Source organism: Harpegnathos saltator, unplaced genomic scaffold (genome assembly GCF_003227715.2).
Source record: "Harpegnathos saltator strain DR-91 unplaced genomic scaffold, Hsal_v8.6 scaffold220, whole genome shotgun sequence".
NCBI lineage: Eukaryota > Metazoa > Arthropoda > Insecta > Hymenoptera > Formicidae > Harpegnathos > Harpegnathos saltator.
In genome coordinates this window covers 197247-218418 of record NW_020230007.1, presented here as the reverse complement: position 1 = coordinate 218418, position 21172 = coordinate 197247, and the positions used below count along the sequence as shown (strand labels likewise).

Here is a 21172-nt window from a genome sequence, read left to right as displayed (position 1 = left end):
CCGGCAAGAAACGCCGAATTTACGGAGCATCGCGCGTATAAGAACGCGTCGTAATCCCGTCAGTGGAACGCGCGCGCGAGCAGACTGGGGGCGGAGGGATGGCGACGGGATGGGCTCGTGCACACATTGTGGGCGCATATTGTGCCCATGGAGAAGACAATGCGCCCCATTGTCTCTCGCGACGCGTGCGGTCGAGCCGGCAAAAAGAGGACAAAAAACACCGGGGTCTCGGCCCGGAGGTTGCGAGGAGCCGACGCTCTGTGTGTGTTCGCTCGGAGGTGCTCCCCCTCCTCCTCCCCCTGTCTTTGGGAGCAACTCCGGCGTCTTCCACGGCCCGACAAAAGCGAGCCACCCATCCGAATGAAGCGTCGCTCTCATGTCGAGCATGAACATAAGAATATAACAGGCTGTAAGAGTACAGGCTTATTTAGAGACACGCGGTTGGGATCGCAGGGGGAAAGGACGCGTAAAAAGGCGAGGCTCCAATCCCCAGAGTACCGGCCCTTTCATCCGCGCCCCTCTTTCTCGGTCTTCCTCATGCAAGATTTACTCTTTGTATCGCTTCTGTTTGTCCCCATCTTCGGGACGATATTGCGCTCAAACGTCTTTCTTACTGTGCGCGCACCTGAAGGGTCGAAGATTGATAAATCTACCTGTCATGTTTATTTTCAGTCTTTTTTCACTGCAAGTCTAAGCAGCGGGGGCTGGGAAGTATAGATCGACGAGCAGCCTGACGATTAACCCCCTGTGTGCGGAGACCCTTTGCGGGATCGTCGGGATATCCTCGATGACGTAGTTGCGCTCACTTCTCCATCAGCGGCAAAGCGATCGCCGCGACATTTAGCGCTATTTATGCGTTAATTAGTATTTGTGTGCTGATCCCGATTTTTACGCTTCGATAACCAAACAGGAGCGTTAGCTTGACGTCAACTAATGAGCACACACATAAGCAAACTAACTAGCGCATAAATAACTCAAAGTGCTTCCAATTGTTTTGACATCGGCGTGGGTTGAGCTTGACGGGGGTGTTCCTTGACGTGTACCGAAAATATCCCGCCACGCTCGGCTGTTTGTTTAACGCGCGCCTCGAAGCGCGATTTATTATCGTACGAGATGTTGCGATCGAGACGCATATATCGGCAGCTGTTGTTTTTCTCGTTGTAAATAACAAACGCCAGCGCGCTCTCCAAAGCTCTCCAGTGTACCAACAAGCGTAATATAAATTAATTCTCAATATTGCGCGGACACTGCGGCAGGAGCACTGCAAGAAAGGGGCAAGGGGGGGTTGCAGTTATTGGATTCACCGAGAAACACGTCTCGCGCTTGTAGGAGAAGGGTCTATCAAAGTCGCCGGATAAAATATCGATGTTAATACATTTATATGAACTTTCTTCCGTTCCTCGTATTGTGCCTCGCTTCGTCGCGGATTTCATCCGCCGATGCAATTCCCCGCGGTGTTATGATTTCATACGGAGAACACGAGGGCGAGCTATGAAATATCTACTCGGATAGCCGAGCGATTCGAGGACCAGAAACGAGGAGCAGAAACGGCAATTGGCAATATCGGGGATGAGCTGCGAATCTAGATGTCGAATTCGTCTTCACCTTCTGACCTCTCTCCGGTCTCCTTGCGTCTCATTTGCTCGGCAACAAGGCTGAATAAACAACGGCCCTTTGAAACAATCCCCGTGAATTCGGGGACCGCCACTGCGACCCGACGTCTCTCCCCAGCGTTTGTAAAGAGACAGGTCGATAAATAAGCGCGCTTATCGACGCCTATCCAGAGCAAAGCCCGTTGAAAGCATCGCGGCCGAGTAAAGAAGAGCGGGGAGAGAGAAATTTATAGCAAAGTATGAAGACAGAGGTGGAAAGAAGAACAAAGACGCCATCGCCAAGATCGCCAAGGAAAAGCTCCGTCAGGAAGAAAAACCTCTTCGATGAGGTCGACAAAGCCGGCCGCCGCCGGCGCAAGGAGTCAGCTTCGTCCTACGCGGAACATAATGGAAGGCTGGCATAGCGAGACGGGTCAAGTGCTCCGACGCTGAAGTGTAGACGAGGATACGTCTCTCGTCTACGTGTCACGCGAGCGGCCGCATCCTCGGCACCCTCGCGTGCCTCCGCAAGCGGTATCAGCTCTTAATGAAGTAACATCGAGCCGCAGGGATTGAGCCGCTGGATTTCGTCGGAACACCCTTATGTAGCAGGGGGATGTATCACGCGAGAGGGGAGGGGGAGTGCTTTCTCGAGTTACGTAAGCGCGCTAGCCCCTCTATCTGGCACCTCGGGCGACGCTCCGGGCGCGTCACGAATACTGCATCCTGTGGTTTTATACGCGGTCGGCGGTTTCCGCCCCCCCCCCCTCCCCCTCGGATATCGGCGGCATATTTGGGCATCGTCGTTCGTAAATAGAAGCCCCGGATGCCTCCCCCCCCCGTTGCGAAGGGGCATCGCCCGAGCTGCTCGAATTTCATACCGCGCGATATCACGTCCATTATGCGAGAGATCCCGGAGTTCCCCGGAGTGCTCTCGCGTTCCTGCGTCTCGCAGCGACGCGTCAGATCGCCCCGAAGAGAGGTCTCTCGGTAAGCCCCTCGTACCAATGCGCGCGTCTCGCCGACGACGCGCTTGTATCCTATTCTGCTTTCCTTTCTTTCTCTTTCCTCTCTCATTTTCGGAACCGTCACCGAAATTCGCCGCGGACACCTCACGTTCGCTCACTTCCCCGCCGCAGCTGCTCGCTCGACCTCTTATCGTCAAGGATACCGAGGCGGGTTTCATATTTGAGACGCGTTCGATCCTTTTGTCTTCCAACTCGGATATCCTCGACGGGATATAATGGACATCGCTGCGAAGAAAAATACTAATCGCAAAATTCCACGAGAGAAAGAGTCTCGTCGTATGATTAACAGACGAGACGAGCTCGAGTCAGGTAATTTCCTTTGCCGATTGCGATAAATCCTGCGTCTCTGAAGACGCTCGAGTTCGAAAGTTAAAAGCCCGATCTCTCTCCGCGGATAGGAGTGTCTCAAGTGGGATTCCCGAGGGATAAATCGACGAAAGCAAGTCTACATCGATAATCGCGGCTTGCTGCGAGCGGATTAAGAAGCCGAGTAGAACGAGACCACCCGAGCAACCGTATATCCTCGCAAGAACGGGCGCAACCGGAATGTTTCCTAGGTCTTCCCGGCCGTTCGCCAATGAAAAGTAGCGGTTGAGCAGTTAAGGGAGCGGGACACTCGGCGCAATCGAGAAGTTCGCAACTCAGGCTGAGACGACGCGCCGGCGGCGGCAGCGGGCGTCGGGACGACGAGAGAGAAGTTTCCGGCGGGATCGGGTGAGCCTTGCCAAAAGCCCGGCCGTTGCTTCCGTTGTTTCTCGCCGCGCCGGCCGTTCCAGACGGAACGGCCCCGCACCATAAGCTGTTTACGGCATCGCAAGAAAACGCACGGCACAACGGCGGCTCCATTAAGGCCCGAGAACGAGCGCGGCAGCGCGCGAGAAATAAGCGCGAGTCCGGCCGGCCGACCGATGCACTTGGCGCCGGCGATGATTTACCGGCTTCGCCAATGAGGCCGTCGTCATCTTCCTCCACACGTTCATCGTCTGTCTTATTTGCCAATTGCATCGCGTCGCTACGAGTTCATCGGGAGCATTATCGTATTAAGCCTTAAAGGGCACACCTTCTGAGGAAAAACGTAAAGAGCACACTGGGACAAATTGATCCGAGTAGTTTCAATCGATCGCTACAAGGTTACTATTCATTTTTCTGAGTTAAAAGATTCAGGTATATAACTTGGACATCCAAAAAATAAGGTGCAACAACTGCGTAATATGTGGAAGGAAGAATGTTAAATATTAAAGAAAAATTATAATTTAAAGGAAAACCGAAAAATTGACTTTTTTCACTTCAAATTTAATAACTTCTTCATTTAACAATATTTTCTCGTAAAAATTTAACTTGATATTCTAGAAACCCTGCACCTTAAGATAAAAACGACTGCAAGTATGAATATTAAAAAAAAAAGGGGATTTATCTGAACAACTGAAATATGATTTTTTTGGAAAAAATTGACACAACATTCGTCACTGAAAAATGTTGTTAAAAATATCCTTATTATACTCTTATCATATCGAAATTACTTATATATACAAAATACATAAATTATGAAACCACCGTACAATTTAACAATAACTGGAACTATACGGAAGAATAAAAGTGAAATCCCAGCGGAAATGACGGTTGCATCGAAAACACCGCGTTATATGTGACAAAACGGGGCCAAAACTGATGGAAAGTAGATCATAAAAGATTTCGTCAGAAATCGCACTCAGGGCACACACGCACAAATTGACCCGGGCTCTTCGACGTATCTGTTTCAAAATCCAAAATGGCTGCAAGCTGGAAACTTAAGGCCTTGAGCCTCGCAAGCAATACACAGTCATAAAGTAGGAGAATCAAGCCAACAATAGATGGCGCCACAAGTTCCGATTTCAAATATTTTCTTGCAGATTTTTAATTGCAAATCCTCGCTCGAGTCAATCAGACCTGTAGTGCCCTTTAAGAGTTAAGAGAAACGACGGCTGATAATGGAGCAATATTCGACGATTGAGAGATCGTCAGGCTTGTGAGGTTAGAGAGAGGTTAATCGAGGTCCGATTCGCTCTGATTCGACACGATGGTTCATCGTGTGGTCCACAACGAATCAAAAAATTAGGGACCATTATAGGACCACGATAAATCATCACGATCATCAAATCACGACGGACCGCAATAAACCTCATAAACCCTCGCTCCCCCAAATTCGCAGCGGTTTTATACGCTCGCTCTGCATCTCGGCACGACCGAGTGAGTCCCGCTTCAAGCCGCGCGTGTAATGCGCTCGATGACGTTCGGATACGCGGAGAATGAACCCCGGCTCGAACGCTTCTGCGATTAAATTCGGGGACGAGGTCCCCGATGCGACGTGGCGTCTTCGACACCGGAGGCGACAGGCCGGTCGGGAGTTAATTTGCAGCGATTAACCCACGCGACTGGAACGGAAGAGCGACGTTTCGCTCGACAGCGTCGGGAACGGCGAGCCGTGGCGAGGAGGCGGGGGAGAGGGGATGGGGGCGGGTTAAAATGGCGCCCTCGTTGTTTTCGATAATCTCGTCCAGGGCTGGCGATCGATCGCGCCGGCCGCTCCATAAGATCGCATTAGTCGCGGCCGATAATCGGATAACAAACACGCTGATTGACTGTCCGTACGAGGCCCGAGTAATTACCGTGATAATTGTTTACACGCCCGCGATTATGCGAGCCGAGTGGCATTTTGCATGAGATACCTCACGCGTTTTGAGCGCATCCGGCTGTAATGGATACGCCGCGCCGGGGCGCGCGCTGTTTCGCCTCGCGTTCGAGTTGACGAGCGAGAAGGCGCGCAATAATTTAGCGGGTAATTCGCCCGCACCCCGAGAGACGAGCAATTGCATACGATCGTTTCTCCCTCTTCTCTCTCTCTCTCTCTCTCTCTCTCTCTCTCTCTCTCTCTCTCTCTCTCTGCTCTCTTCTTTTCTCATTCGTCGCTGTCGAGGCGTAACATCGACGTCTCGCCGCGGGCGCGGGGGAGTATCAGGACTCGGTCGGGCGAGCAACGATGTGACCGCGAAACTGATGACAGGGTTTCGGCCGGGAGAGAGACCGTTCGCCGAGAATGACGGTGAAATAACGAGTGAAATATAACGCGCGCGCACACGAGCTTCTATCGGCTCGTTATCCGTTTTACATATAATATAATGAACGCGCGATATATCGGCTGCAGGCTATTTGCGTTGGAATACGCGCCGAGTTTATGCGCATATTTCGAGCCGCGATTATAATTTCTAATGGCGCAAAGCGATATACGACCTCGTGTTCCTTTTGTTTCGCTCTCGGCGATTTATATAAAATTTCGGGCAGAGTCATTGTCTCTCGCGTGACCACAGAGCGTCGATAGGATACTCCGCGGCAGGTCCCAATAGGGACGTACGAAAGGAGCTTGCCAAGGGGAAGGATCGTCTCAGCCCCGATTCGTTCGATTCGCGTCACGTAGTGCCGTCGCCGGCAGAGAGACGCGAGAGAAAGTGGGTCCACTTACCAGGTACCACTGTTCCTTGAAGAGCGGGTCCGTGAAGAGATTTTGGAGCGGCAAGCTCGCGCTGATCCTCGGCGGCTGCTGGGTCGTGCCGACATGGCGCGAGCGCGGCCGGAAGTCGAAGAACGGCGGGAAGCCGACGAAGGCGTAGGGCGCGCTCTCGAAGTCGCGCTTCTTGCGCTTCTTCTCGTGCTGCTGCTGGAACCAGTGCACCTGCAACCGAAAGCACACACAGGCCGAGCCTGCAGTCATCGTTCTTGTGGCATGCCCGGCCGTCTCGATCGCCGCGTCATCGCGCTATAAACTTGAACAACGGCGAGCTATTAGCCATGCGCGCGCGCACGAGGAACCGCATTTTGTTATCTCATACCCGCCATTTTACCCGCCGAGTTACACGCGAAGAGTGCGGCCGTGTAGACGTTGATGTTGAGGTTGTCCGGCAGCAACGTGGCTGGCGCGCACGCGCGCGCGCGTGTGTGTATTGTGCGAATTTTCCTAACCTTCGGAGGAAGCCGGGGGGTGGCTCCTATAGGAGCCATATATAAATCGGCATTCAGTGTTTTCTTAAAGGTTATATTATAGTTATTTATGCACTTATGTCGATGTTTATGTGCTCTAAACATATATTCGCATATGTGTTCGTGTGATTTTTACCTTACTCGTAAATAAACATTTATTAACAAGTACACATTTTAGCTGCATAATAATTTGCATTTCAGTACGTTTTTATTTATAATGGACCCACTTTTTCTCAGAATTATATAAAATCACAGCATACAACACTATTAGAGTTTTCGATTGCGCATAGTGCGTGATAACAATCACTCTAAAAGTAACGAATAAGTATAAAAAATACAGAAAAATAGTTTTTGAAATAAAACAATTTTCATTATTTTTTAAAACCAAAATTTAAAAAATTATGAAAAAATAAAAAAATACGTTAAATAACAAAAAATATAAAAAAACAAAGGAGCTACATAACTTTCTACGTCCACGTTGTTAGTTCTGGGTTATGCTAAAGGAAAGTTTTATTACCGTATGAGATTACTTATAGTAATATAGATTTATCTTAGATAAATAATTGCCTTTCTTTGCAAAATTTCGATAATCTGATATCAAAATGATGATCAGCGATATAAAAAAAATCCCTAAAAATGCCAAGATCCAAATTTTGAAAATTCTTTATTTTGGCCGTTCCGTTCCAGACCGGGGTGGCTCCTACAGGAGCCACTAACTCGAAAACTCTACGCGACATAATGGTTACATATACATATATATATATATATATAAATTTTCCGCGAAAAAAATTGCAAATTTTAAAGAAAAAATGCCGGTCTCTAAAGGTTAAGTGTCGGAAATATTTTAGGTTGTCGTCGGACGGCTTCTTGTCAGCGAGAAGGCGCGAGACGCGGCTCGTGTTAATAACATGCAGAGAGAGAGAGAGAGAGAGAGAGAGAGGGAGAGAGTTAGAGAGTGGGAGAGGAAAAGGAAGAGAGAGCTGCACAACTAGGACGACGTCGCCGACACAATGCGAATGACGTTCTAATGCCTCCACTAGCGAAATTTATCAAGCGGCCTCGCGCGATATTAAATGCAAGTTTTAGTCGTTTAGGTACAATTGTAGTTTCCTCTTGCGATCGCGTCGCGGAACATTCGGTCCGTGTGTGACTCCGCGTCTAACACGTTGATATATTTGATAATTGATTATTACGAATTGTCATTAAGGAGGATTTAAGTTTGAAACAAAATGTTCGGTCGGCAAATTCAAGTTAATCGAGATTGAACATAACGCGCGACTCGTGCAAAGATAACCGTGCGCAGGTTCTTGATTTATATCTTGTTCAAATCAGTCGTTGAAACCTCGAAAATTTATTTTATCTTGTTTTATCGGATAAAAAAAGAATCCAATCTAATTCCACTTCTGCTTCTTTCAATATCTTTCAATAAACCAGCTATTTTTTATGAAAAACGTGTACGAACACCGTTGGAACTTTGGCGTAGAATCACAGACAATGACAACGATTAATGAATAATTTCTTTGTAATGGATGTGCAATTTAAATTAAATTTCACTCCAAAGTCAAAACGAAGTGAGCTTTTCGCTCGATTCGATATAATTACTACAGTATCAAAGAGCTACTGCAAAATTTTTAGAAATAGTGGAACGAATAGCACAAAGAGGCTCCCATTAACGTCTAATAGAATTTCGGAGAAAAATATAACGCAACAAAACTAGCCTGTTCTTTAAATAAAATACCAGACATATTAAAGGAATGATGTGTGTCTCTCGTCGACGTCCATATTCGTCTATCGACCGTCGCTTCGGAGAGTGATTTGATCGAGGAGCGAAAAAAAGAGCCAAACGCGCGCACGCTCGTTCGCTCGCTCGCTCGCTCGCTCGAGAGAGAGAGAGAGAGAGAGGGGGAGGAGAAAGGGAGAGGGAGAGAAGAGAATTAAACTATGCCGCTCTCCTCCAATAAATTTTTCGCTCAAAGCACTACGAGGCTACGGGGGACCGATGGCGGGCGATCGCTGTTTTTTATCCTGTTGATTGGTTAAGCGGGCATACACCGCGATGCTCGGCGACGCGGAAAATCCGCCGGCGCAGATTGACCGAATCGAGGGGGGTCATAAATCGCACAATCACCGAAAAACGCCTCGGGGGCAACGAGCTTTAATTCTGGCGCTCTTCTCGTTTCATTCATAGCGTAGCCCGGTGGTACGAGAGCAGACACGCGATGCCATTCGGCGTGCCGCGCCCCCGACAGATTCGCCGGCCTTGCACATTTTGGCGAGACGCCAATTTCGGCAGGATCAAGTGAGTTAGTGTCACGGCCGTGTGTCGCAGCGGCTGCGCGCGTCGCTGGAGCAGGGATTTTAGAATTTTCGAAACAACGGTACGAATACACAAGCGCGAAATTTGCCGCATGTGCCGCGCCTCGATCATTGAATATACGTTAAAAGTCCCCTAAAACGAAAGGGCCGTATATAGCGGACAAATAAGCGGCAGATGTTGCTCCGTCCTTCGCCTGTGAATTATAAATAGCCTTTCCGCTCCTCCCCTCCGCCGTCCTAGAGCAGAGAACAGTAGCCGGTGGTATGAATCGCTAATGGGTAATCGGGCGAAAGTGATGACGTGATAGTTAACGAAAGTCACCCGTCATTTGAAATTCTAATTTCCAAACTTATACTCGCGAACAGCCTACCCGTCTGCTTGCCAGCCGCCAGCCAGCCAACCAGTCTGCCTGCTTGCCTGTCTGTCTGTCTGTCTGTCTGTCTATCGAAAATTCGTGAAAGCAAAAATGCGAGGAGCAAGATCGAGCGAGACCCCCTCTTTCTTCTTCTCTTTTCCTCCCGCAGAATCGCTACTTTCCACCGATTCCCCGGCAACATTTCGTTTCTCTTTCTCTCTCTCTCTCTCTCTCTCTCTCTCTCTCTCTCTCTCTCTCTCCCTTTCTCTTTCCTTCTATCTTGTTTCCGCAAGCGATGTGCGAATGAAGCGCATAATACCGCCGCGTGAGATTTCATCCGTACGACGCACGCACATCGCCGCGCACACACGATCCGATTAAAAAAAGTGAGAAAATAAAGGGGAAAAAAAGAAAGGATAAAACGTCGCTCCTCTATTTTTTAACGAGCAATTAAGCGGTTAATTAAGCGTGCTGCACAATTAATAAGCAGCTAGTCACGATCGCTCCGCGGATGAGAGAGAATTCCCGGTCACGTAGCCCTGTGCTCGGCTTTGCCGTCCATAAATCCCGGCGATCTCCGCGGCTGGCGTTCGACGAAAAAAAGAGAAATAAAAAAAAAAATGAGAGAACGAGCGAGAGAGGAGAGGGGAAAAAACGCATTGCGCGAAGGCTACCCGCCCGCACATCCGCACATCGTGCAAATGGCATTTTCCTCGCGATCACGTGCTACCGCGTAGCTCATAATTAATGTTAACGCTATCGGGCGCATGTGAAGAACCACACTTCTCTCGGCCGCAATATTTTTCCGACGTTATTCGCCACCAGACTTCCCTGCCTCCCCCTCCTCTTCTCCTGACCCTCGCCGTTCGATGGCGCGATTTTCATCCACGTCGTGGAAGAGGAGCAGCTTATCGAAGCGAGGACGATGGAGGGAAACACGACGGCGACGGCGGTGACAATATTGTCTCTCGAAACAGTGAGATATTTTGCCACGTTCTCGTGAGAAAGACAGACAGAGGAAGAGAAGGGGGGGGGAGGGGAGAGAGAAAGAGAAAGTACGAGGCTCCTCCGGAGAGTGCACTTAAAGCGCCCAGCAGATATTTCCCGCGCGTGCACCAAGATGCCGCGCGACGGTGGTGGCGAAAAATTTTGCGAAAAGCCGAGAAAGCCAAGACGCCCGCGGAGGACGTCTCGACGAATAATTTATGATTCCCCGCCGGTGTATCGCGCCGGATGTCGTGTTATCCGTCGATGATCCGCCGACGTTCCGTCGCGTGATATCTGCAGGAATGGCCGCCCGCGCGTTTCATACTTGCGGAATATTCTCCGCGACGCGGCGTGAGAGCGCAGACTCGCGTCGCGGAACTCTGCGGGATGCGAATTTGTCACGACTGCAACGTTTCGGCCGAGCGCTGTGTCTAACGAGAAAGCTGTGTGGAGTTATCGCGGCCTCTTCTCCGCGACGATCAGCCTTCGTGAACCGTTGCTTATTGCCGCGCGAGCGCTGTCATCGCGGGGATTAATTTGATTTTGGTAGTTTGGAAGTGTCGAGAGGGGATTAAGTACTATGAAATGATGTGTAATGTAAGTACGATATTGTTATGTTCTGAGAACTGTCTGCTCCTCGAATTATACATGTAATTCACGGAAACGGGATCGCGCGGCTGTATATGGAGATCATGTGGCGGAGTAATGAAAGAGGAGCTGCGCCGGAGAAACTCGAGACCTTGAAGAACGAGAACGGTGAGCGACGTAGACCATTCCTTGGAAGGAGCAATTTGGAAATAAAATATGCTAATCTAAGGTATTATGTGAACGTAATTAAAAACTTACGAGAGAGAGAGAGAGAGAGACCGCCGTGCCACTTTTTCTACGAAGAACGAAAGCCGGAGGACTCACATTGTAAACGAGGGGATAATGAAATCCGTGGAGAAACTTGAAACTCCGAGGAGTAACATTAGAAACTGAATAGCAATTGTGTGGACGCTGCTGAAAGAAACTCACCAAAAATTTGAAGCTATCAATCGCGCCCGAAATTCACCGTTGCTTCGTTTGCGGATAGGAATTTCGCGACCATTGCGATCTACTTTTCTCGACGAGAGGAAATCGGAAAATAATTCTCCCCTCCCACCCCTCCTCTCTCTCTCTCTCTCTCTCTCTCTCTCTCCTCTCTCTCGACCTCGTGAAAAGCGTCGCGATCTTCGATTCGCTACTCGCTGCACGCGACTCGCGAGTGTATTCTCGAGACGAATCTGGAATTTATCGCGCGATTTTTCGTTCAAGTCGTTAAGCGCCGTTGAAATGACCGCGGTCGAGAGTGCGGCGCGGCGAAGCGAAGTGAAGTGAACGATCGACGCCTGGACGCTGGACTCAGCGGCGGGTTTCATCGCTCGGATCTGAACGGATGATGTCGCCGTCGCCGGATATCGACGCCAAATGGCGAAAAACCACAATCCGAACGCTCGCGGAGCGTCGCATGGCGTATGTTTAGACGTAAATCGCGTTGGTTTCCGGCGAGAAGAAGTAATCAATGGCACACGCATCGCAACCGGCGACAATGAGAACGCATTTCCGCTCGGCAGAAAACGGGAGGGATGAGGGAGAAAACAGAAGGTAAAACGTGACTATCATGCGAGACAAAAGTATATTGTTGCACTTCAACATTGACAAAGGAAACCGCGTGTAAACAAGAACATGATTTTTTGAAAACGCAAAAGCCACATACTGACGAAGGGGTGGGGTGGAGAAGAGGGAGAGACTAAAGCTACAGCGGAACTATTTGCGCAACGCATAGTTTTTTTTTTTTTTTTTTTACATAGTTTACCGTGAAAACACCTCAACACAATGGCGGCTTGTCCCTCCTGACGACGGTTTTGTCCGCCTTCGCTGACGTTGCCGTTGTCCGAAATTGGAAAAAAAATCACTCCTCGACCCGGCAGCCTTCGCGGCGTGACGGACGTCACGCGCGACGCGTCGTCGTGCATAGCAATAGTAATGACGATAATCCGCGGGTTAAAAATCACTCGACGACGAGTTCTCGTCGTGGTCCTCGTCGACGCGTCTCCAGCGAGACCGGCCGATTATAACGGCCGCTTCTACCAACTGTGGCTAATGTAACCGTCGTCTGGTTATTCCATCGGAATTGACCGCTCGCATTAGTCAATTCTGATTAACGAGACACATGGCGATTGGCCATTTCCGTTTGGAATAACCAGCCGGTTAAGTTAACCGAGGTTGCTAGAGACGGGCATAAATCTGTTTGTCGGAACACGCGCGCGATCGTTGATCGATCGCGTTAAGCTCGCGGCCTCGCTGCCGCGCGATTTAACGCGCCTTTCCCGGGGCGTTCTTGACGCCCGGGCTCCCGTCGCTTTTAACGATCGTTACAGACGACGCGGGTATCGGCTCGTTAACTCGTCGACTATCGGCGGAATTCGCAAAGTGCGCGCTCTCGTACACGAATGAGTCGTAGCTATTATTTGCGGTCGTCACTTCATCTCAACTGCACGGGCAGAATTTTTTCGGATGATAGCAGCGTCCGGTAATGGAGGCGAGTACAAAGCGCCAGCTTGCATCCGGTTGCTGCATTATGTGCGTATCGATCGAAATAATGGCCGGCGAGAGAAGTTCGTTCGGTTTCTTTTCTCGGCTCGATTCGACTATCCGTTCGCGATCAGAGCGACGCACTGTGGGATGTTTGGCCTGAAAAGTTGGCCAGAAGTCAATTTTCTTAAAATCATTCCTGCTACTACACGAGTGACTGTCTTAGACAGTTGAATATCTGTGGAATAATGGGCCGCTATGCTTCTGTTCGTCCGTGATAACATGAAGCGGTTTGATCAATCGGAATTTGGACGTTATTCTCGTATCAATGCACGCATCAATTCTCAGCGCTTTATTATAACACACGATCTTCGATCAGAATTTTGAGGTTCTTAGAAGTGGCAGCGCGAAATTTTGCGTCACGGATTGTTTGGAGAAAGGTATGAAGAAAGACGTTTTAGACTATATTTATTACAATTGAATTGTTATTCACGTAGATATATAATTTTCAAAATAGCATTCAATAAATGTATCTTTAAATAAAATGTATCTTTTTGCGTTCTCGATGTCAAACTCCGAGGATTTAGTTATACTTCAGAGTCTATCCCTGTTACGTTTCTTGGATGAGACGAAAGAATAATCTCTCCTGGTAAAATATCAGACAGAATTAGCAGCGGAAAACCCCGGTTTTAGTCATTACTTTTGTTTCCCTAAACGTAAATTAGATTTTGTTCAAAGGTTACTTAGACATAAAGTTTCCTTTTGTTTCTTTTTATTTCCTTTTGTAACATGGACATAATCAACAGACTTCTACTAAGTTCTGACCCGTTACTAAGAAATATGAGACGCGTACGAAGAAAGAAATCTAAAGGATTTTTAAAGGAAACATTGGACATGCTTCTTCTCACTGACTTCACACTAAGAAGAGGAGACATTTCAATAGATGAAAATGATGTTGATTCTGAGGATGGAATACACTCATTAGATGAAGAAATTTGGAGTTTGTTGTAGTTGAATACTTATTAATGTGCAATATTACGCTTTCTTAGTTATTAAAATATTTTTACATACATATTTGCACTTTATTTCATGAAAAACTCATACGAAGTTTTTATAATGATCATATATGTATAATTAGTAGCACGTTTTAAACCGTAATTCGTCAAAAAATAATTTTGGCCAATTTTTTGGCACAAACATCCCACTGTGCGACGGTCGACGAGAGGTGTCCGGAATTAGTGAATATAATGACGAGACGTCATGTTCTATTAAGACGTCGCTTCTTTTTCTTCTCCATGGATCTCCGGCTTTGAATATGCCTTCGATTACTAAAGAGAACCAAACCTAAAGGAATTTCACAATATTGGTCGTCTCGATATGGGAAACTACTCTCGTATGTGGTGAATTTTTAGAACGCTAGGCTAAAAGCGTACGTCCCCGGCCAAGCCATTAATTAATGATAATGCGCAATTTCGGTTTTAATACATATTCATGCAAAATATATTCCGCTCGCGTGATGTAACATATTATTGATGCATTATTATTGACGGGTTATCGGGCAAAAATTCTCTCCGCTCGCCTGTACGCGCCCTTATCGGGCGCGCACCTTCTGTCATTTTGCGCCTGTCACGTTGAGTTAAGCCGACGTTGGCAATTTCTCCGCCGAAATTAGACCCTCGATTTCAGCCTTCGAAGCTGTCCTCGGCTCAAGGTGACAGACGCGCTCGTCTGATAATTAGCGCGTCTCGTAATGAGCGAGCGGGGAGGCGTGTCAGTCTCCCTACTTACCCGCGTTTCATCTCTCAGCGCCTTGTGATGCGGCTCGCTCACGGCGAGGGACCTCTTGTGCAGCCGTTTGTGGGAGAAGAGATAATAATTCTTCAGCGCGCCGATCTGCAACCAAAAAATACACCACTTTTATTGCACCGACTCTCGAGTGTCGGGTGATTGAGGAAGCCGCGGGAGTCGTAAACACGAGGGGGTAGGAGCAGCGGCAGAGAATTGGCGAATCCTCTCTCTCTCTCTCTCTCTCCCCTCTCTCTCGTCCCCGACCTTCTCCGACCGTTTCGATGGTTGCCAGACCATCGAGACATCGTCCCGATCGACAATGCCCGCTAGATCCCCGTCCACATTCGCCGAAACTTTGACCGTGACATCGTCATCGTGTGTGCAGCCGGACGCGATTCTTTCGGGATGAAACGTCCCGGGCTCTCGCACAGGTCGACAAAGAGAGCGCCCGCACGTATGAGTCAAGTTGAAGCAAGTGTGGAAATTAACGATCGATTTCATATTTGTAGAATTTCCCCGCGAAGTATCGAAGGAAGGTAACAAATGGATGCCGATATTCTAATCTTTCTAGTCGTTATTCGCATATATACATTCATACATCGACTCGAATGTGACACCGACCGAGTATCTGGATCACCAATACGTCGACATCTATTGGGGACTTGAATAAGTTCTCGCTGTTTTCTCGTGAAAATGAATGCTTTATTTAAAAAAAATTAGTAAAGAACATATCATTGAAAGTATTGTCCATCGTTAGTCCACTACTTTCTCCCATCTTTCTGGCAGTATACGAGAATACCATGTCGAAAGAATGACTCATCTTTTGAGGTTATCCACGAATCGACCCATTTTTTGGCATCTAGAAGATAAGAATGGAAGTGCTGCTTAGCCAGGCCATGAGTCATCGATCGGAACAAGCGGTAATCGGAAGGAGCAATGTCCGGTGAATACGGCGGGCGGGTGGGGTAGGACTTCCCATTTGAGCGTTTCCAAGTAGATCTTGGCCGGTTTTGCAACATGTGGCCGAGCGTTGTCATGCTGCAAAATTACTTTGTCGCGTCTCTCCTCGTATTGCGGCCGTTTTTCCTTCAATGCTCGGCTCAAACGCATCAATTGTAGTCGATTGCGATCTCCCGTGATGGTTTCGTTGGGTTTGAGGAGCTAATAATATACTACACCCAGCTGATCCCACCAAATACAGAGCACGAGCTTGGAACCATGGATATTCGACTTTGCCGTCGATGTTGACGCATGGCCGGGCTTACTCCACGATTTTCTACGCTTCGGGTTATCGTGGTGTATCCACTTTTCATCGCCAGTCACGATACGATGCAAAAACATCTTTCCTTTTCTGCCGTTGGAGCAGCTGTTGACACGTGAGAAAACGCCGTTCGACGTCTCTCGGCTTCAATTCGTACGGCATCCAATTCCCTTGCTTTTGAATCATTCCTAATGCTTTTAAACGTTTGGCAACCGTTGCGCGATCAACTCCTAACGATTCTGCAAGTTCATTTTGCGTCTGACATGGGTCTTCATCGAGTAATGCTTCCAGCTCTTCGTCTTCAAACTTTTCCGCTGCGCCAGAGCATTCTTTATCTTCAACATCAAAATCATTATTTTTAAGTCTCCACAAGAATTCTATGTGCTTCAGCTGTAGATTTTTTTTGAAGAAAGTAATGCAGTAAAATTCCCCGCAGATATTCTTTTTTTGGCACGAAATTCAACATGTTCAACGCTATGAAAAAATATGTTGTTTACGCTTCGGCGGAATAACATATACAGTCACTTCGAGCCTAATGGTGGAGCTTCACGATGAAGTTGGCTGTAGTGTTGCCCGATGCAAAAAGGCTGAGATAACACCGTCTGTCGGGAAACAGCGAGAACTTCAATTCAAGTCCTCAATACATATGGCATTTGTTAAATATTGGGAGTACAAATTAGTTCGGTCCGTTTTTTTGTGTTAAAAGATGTATTTATTTCAAATACAAAATGAATGAACAGATCAATTAAAGTATTTTCCATCGCTGGCTACTACTTTCTCCCATTTCTCAGGCAATTTTCGAATTCCATCTCGAAAAGATGACTCGTCTTTTGAGGCGATCCAAGTTTGGAGCCAATTTTCGATATCTGCGAAAGAAGTGAACCGGTGACCTGCCAATCGTGCTGCATCCTTCGGAACAACCAGTAATCAGAAGGAGCAATGTCCGGAGAATACGGCGGGTGCGGTAAAACATCCCATTTGAGCGTTTCCAAATATTTTTTTACGACTTTTGCGACATGAGGCCGAGCGTTGTCATGAAGAACGCCTTTCAACGTCTCTCGGTTTCAGTTCATAAGGCACCCAATTTCCTTGTTTTTGAATAATTCCCACGTCTCTCAATCGTACGGAAACGGTTTGTTGAGTCACTCCCAATGATTCTGCAAGCTCCTCTTGCGTTTGACTCTGATCTTCTTCGAGTAATGCCTCTAATTCTTCGTCCTCGAATTTTTTTGGCTGTCCAGCGAGGCTTGTCTTCGACGCTGAAATCTCCATCCTTGAAACGTCGAAACCATTCCCTACATGATTTATCAGTTGGAGCAACGTCACCATAAACTTCAACAAGCATTCGATGGGCTTCAGCTGCACTTTTCTTCCAATTAAAGCAGAAAATTAAAACCTCCCGCAAATGCTGCTTGGTTAACACAAAATTCGACATTTTCAACACTGTAAAAAGCAAGGTTTTTGTTATGAAACTCAAAGCGATATAAACTGAACATTATTGGCAGATGTCTAACCTCTCTGAAACCGCCAAAATCGGCAGTTACTATGAACCATTCATAACAGCCGGAGCCATCTTTTGAAAACGGACCGAACTAATTTGTATACCCAATATATCTAATTGTATCCGCAATCCCGTATTATATTCGATTTTAATTGTCTCCGCCATTAATTGCATTATCTCTTCTAACATAATAATAGAAAATATTCCCGTGTGTAATAATAATATTAACAGCAACAATAATAAGTTGATATTTAGATCAGGCTGTATGTGTGTGTGTGTGTGTGTGTGTGTGTACATCGACATGATATCAACGAAATGTCGCTCGGATTGGTCGTCAATATAGCGTCGATATCATTAGAATCTAATCATTATCAAATTGAACGGTTCGAAAAATTATAATCGTCATCGATTCGACGACTGTCGATTTGCGGAAAACTCGGACTCCAATCGAACTGTTTGATCATTTTTATTATTTCATCACAGAGTTGACTCGACGCGCGAGTTCGACGCGGCGTTATCGTAAATCGTTATACGTATATGCGCTTGAAATATCCCGCGATTCGTAAATAACATTTCGGCACCGAGCTGGACACATACACAAGAGCCGGTTTTTCGGTCGCCGCTTGTCGACTGCGGCGACATCAAAGCGCGTTTTTGTATTTAACGATCTCTGCCGGAACGTTAATGAACGATATGCACGCGCTACGATGTTAGCTACCAATTTTGGAAGTTTAACGCGATCCATTAGAGATAATTAGCAGGTCACTGGATGCTGGGTGATTATAATTATATCTATAAATGTATGTATATAGCGGGGGAGTGCGGCTTTTGAGGTTAAAATTGGAATAATCGTCGATAATTCTGCACGTAGCAAGGGAGGGAATGAGAGAGAAAGAATGAGAAAGCACGTTTTAACGACACGATATATAGCCAGAATATGCAAAGCATTTCAATCGACAATCTTTATTTTTTGAAACCGTTTGGCACCGCCAAACCAGGCAAAGAAGAACAAGCACGAAAGACGTTCGCTCTAGATTTGTTTTCCCCCATTATAGCAAAAACTCGCGCTTTTTCTTCTTTCTCTTTAATCGGTAGATATATATTTGTGGTGTTAAATAGACAATCACATTTTTATATCAAATATGCAATCCGATGGAATATAAAAGACCAAAAGGTAAAACATATAAATTTAGAACACGGAATATTTTTACACTTTTTAAATATTTATACTCTAGTGAAATGTAAATACTCGCGGTGTTCCACACATGATTTGTCCAATTCTAATGGAAAATGCAGGCCCGGAGAAATTGATGGGGAACATCGGGTAAAATCGAGTGAGATTGTGTTTGGATTTCTCTCTGAGAATTTTGTGCAGATTTCCGAACCAGAGCCCATAATTTCTTCTATGGGAAATCAGACCGCATCCTAATTAGATCCCACGGCATTTTCCGCGCGAGCGCTCTCCCGTGCACTTCGGCGCACGAGGGAGAGCAATCGTAAAAGGACGCGGCGGCGTTCGCCGACGAGATTTTCCTAACGGGAACGCTAAAAATCCGACGAAACTGCGCCGCCAAGTACTGAGGAGTCACTCGCCGAGGGCGTTTTTGCGTCGCCGCGCCGATGCGTTACAACACGTGTCGCCTACTTGAAATTCCCCCGCGGAAAATCCCCCCTACGAGCCGCGTCGGAATGGAGGAGCGAGCGGTGAAGAAGCCGGGCGCGATTCTCGAAGAAAAAGGAAAGAGAAAAAAAAAGAAACAGGGGAAAAACGCGGAGGAAGAGAAATAGACAAAAAAACGGAAGACTAGGCAAGCGAGCGCGCGAGCTTTATTTCGCCATCGAGCCATGGCCGAATTTGCGCGCGGCAAGCTCGAGACAACTATTTCGGGATTTCTCTTCCGGCCTTCTCGAGGATGTAAGTAGCTGAAGAGTGGCGAAGAGTGCATCGCTCGCTCCTCTCAATTTCGAGTTATCTTCCGTGCGCGCGCGTGCAAGAGAGAGAAGGGGAGAATTACTCGCCCTAGTTCTTCCGCTTCGGCTATTTTTATCTCTTCAGGATACAACGATACAGGTCGTGGGAGTTTATTTTACTTGAAAAATCCGTCAGCACACTTCGCGCCTTCCTCCTCACGAAATTCTAGATATCTCGGCGCGGTCGCGCTTTCCGCCCCGCAATAACGCGAGTTCCGCACACAAGTCCTCCTCTTTCAGCGGGACTGAAAATCTAACGGATTTTAATTTAACGAGTTTTCATTCTGACAAACATACCCGCTCTCTCTCTCTCCCTCTCTTATTTCGTGGCTCGGCAGCGAACGTAATTTGAACGAATCTTGCGGTCACGATCCGGAATATTCGAATCGTTCCACAAGCGGCTCTATATATCTCGGCTCTCGATCTCTCGCAAAGGAGTTAAGGCGAATCAATCCTGCCGAACTTATCAAAAGCGCCATTTACCTAACAGGGTGAGGAACGGGGGGACTCTATCTCCGACGCTCACGACGGAGGAGAACGGAAAGGTTAAATTGTACGTATCGTCGAAGCTGCCATCACCATCAGCCGGCTACGTCGTGCATTTCCAGCGGATCGTACGAGCAGCGTTCTTCTATCGCTAAGCCAGAGAGAGAGAGAAAGAGAGAGAGCGCTAGAGACACGTGCATACCGGGTGTCGACGTGAGAAAAATCCCGTATACGAAAGAAATTTTCCTCGAAACGAACATTCGGTCGAATTAGACGAAGAAAAGCCAAAAGTAAAAATATCGCGAATGTCTCGATATTTTCGCCTGGGTAGAAACGACTCGAGAGACAAAGGGAGAGGGAGAGAGAGGAGAGGAGAGGGGGGGGGGGGGAGAGGAGAGGGGGAGAGAGAGAGAGAGAGAGAGAGAGAGAGAGAGAGAGAGAGAGAGAGAGAGAGAGAGAGAGAGAGAGAGAGAGAGAGAGAGAGAGAGAGAGAGAGAGAGAGAGAGAGAGAGAGAGAGAGAGAGAGAGAGAGAGAGAGAGAGAGAGAGAGAGCGAAGCATCTTGCTGACGCAATCCTCGGCTTCTCGGGCCACCTTGTATAGGAGAAAAAGGGCGACGAGGGACTATCGCTGCCCCGAGATATCCCGCGAGCCGTGATGGAGCATGCTTCGTCGGTTTCACTAGAGACGCCATAACTTGGTCGGCGATGCCGGAAGACCCGTTCGCATATTTCCGTATTCCGTCGGCAATTTTACGTGTAACTTGCACGGCACGGCACGGCACGGCACGCCCGCCCGAAGACGCAAATTTCACGACGGGTCAAGGACTCGCCTGAGGGCTTCCTTCTTCGCTGGCGCGGTCAAACGGCGCCCGCCGAAATTCCCGGTAGACCGCGCGGAATTTTGATAATATTCCGGTGCACGCGCGCGATTATTTCGCGAGCGTGGGAGCCGAAGCGTCGTCGTCGGGTTATATTAACCCTAAACTCGCCGATGTATCCTGCAGGCGACGGCGGTGGCCACCGGTCCCTGTATGCGCCGAAGGATCTCGCACTTCGCGAACTGCAGTCCGCTCGTCGTAAACTGACTCGTAATTGAAAAGTTTGCGCAACGGTGGCTCACAACGACGCAGGGTGATGCGAGCGGATTTCGCAGGAGGTGTGCGAGTGTAATTTGCACGAATCTCCGGAGAACTGGCGCGTTCGCTGCCAGCGTCACACATGTGTGTGATGCACCGGTCTCTCACAAGACACACACACACACACACACACGCGCGACAGTTTCTTCTCTTTCGAAGAAGAGTTCCTTTCAGACACTTTT

At 47.9% G+C, this 21172-nt stretch overlaps 1 protein-coding gene across 1 annotated transcript in view; it reads right to left on the bottom strand.

Moving 5' to 3' along the window:
• LOC105184226 (furin-like protease 2) overlaps positions 1-15454 on the bottom strand; it is a 31875-nt gene extending 16421 nt beyond the window's left edge. The window contains exons 1-3 of the mRNA XM_025298474.1: positions 15434-15454; positions 14635-14760; positions 6117-6326 (exon numbers count right to left, since the gene is read on the bottom strand). Of these exons, the coding sequence (XP_025154259.1) occupies positions 6117-6326; positions 14635-14760; positions 15434-15454 (357 nt within the window). The remainder of the gene's footprint in view (positions 1-6116; positions 6327-14634; positions 14761-15433) is intronic.
• Positions 15455-21172: the final 5718 nt, after the last annotated feature.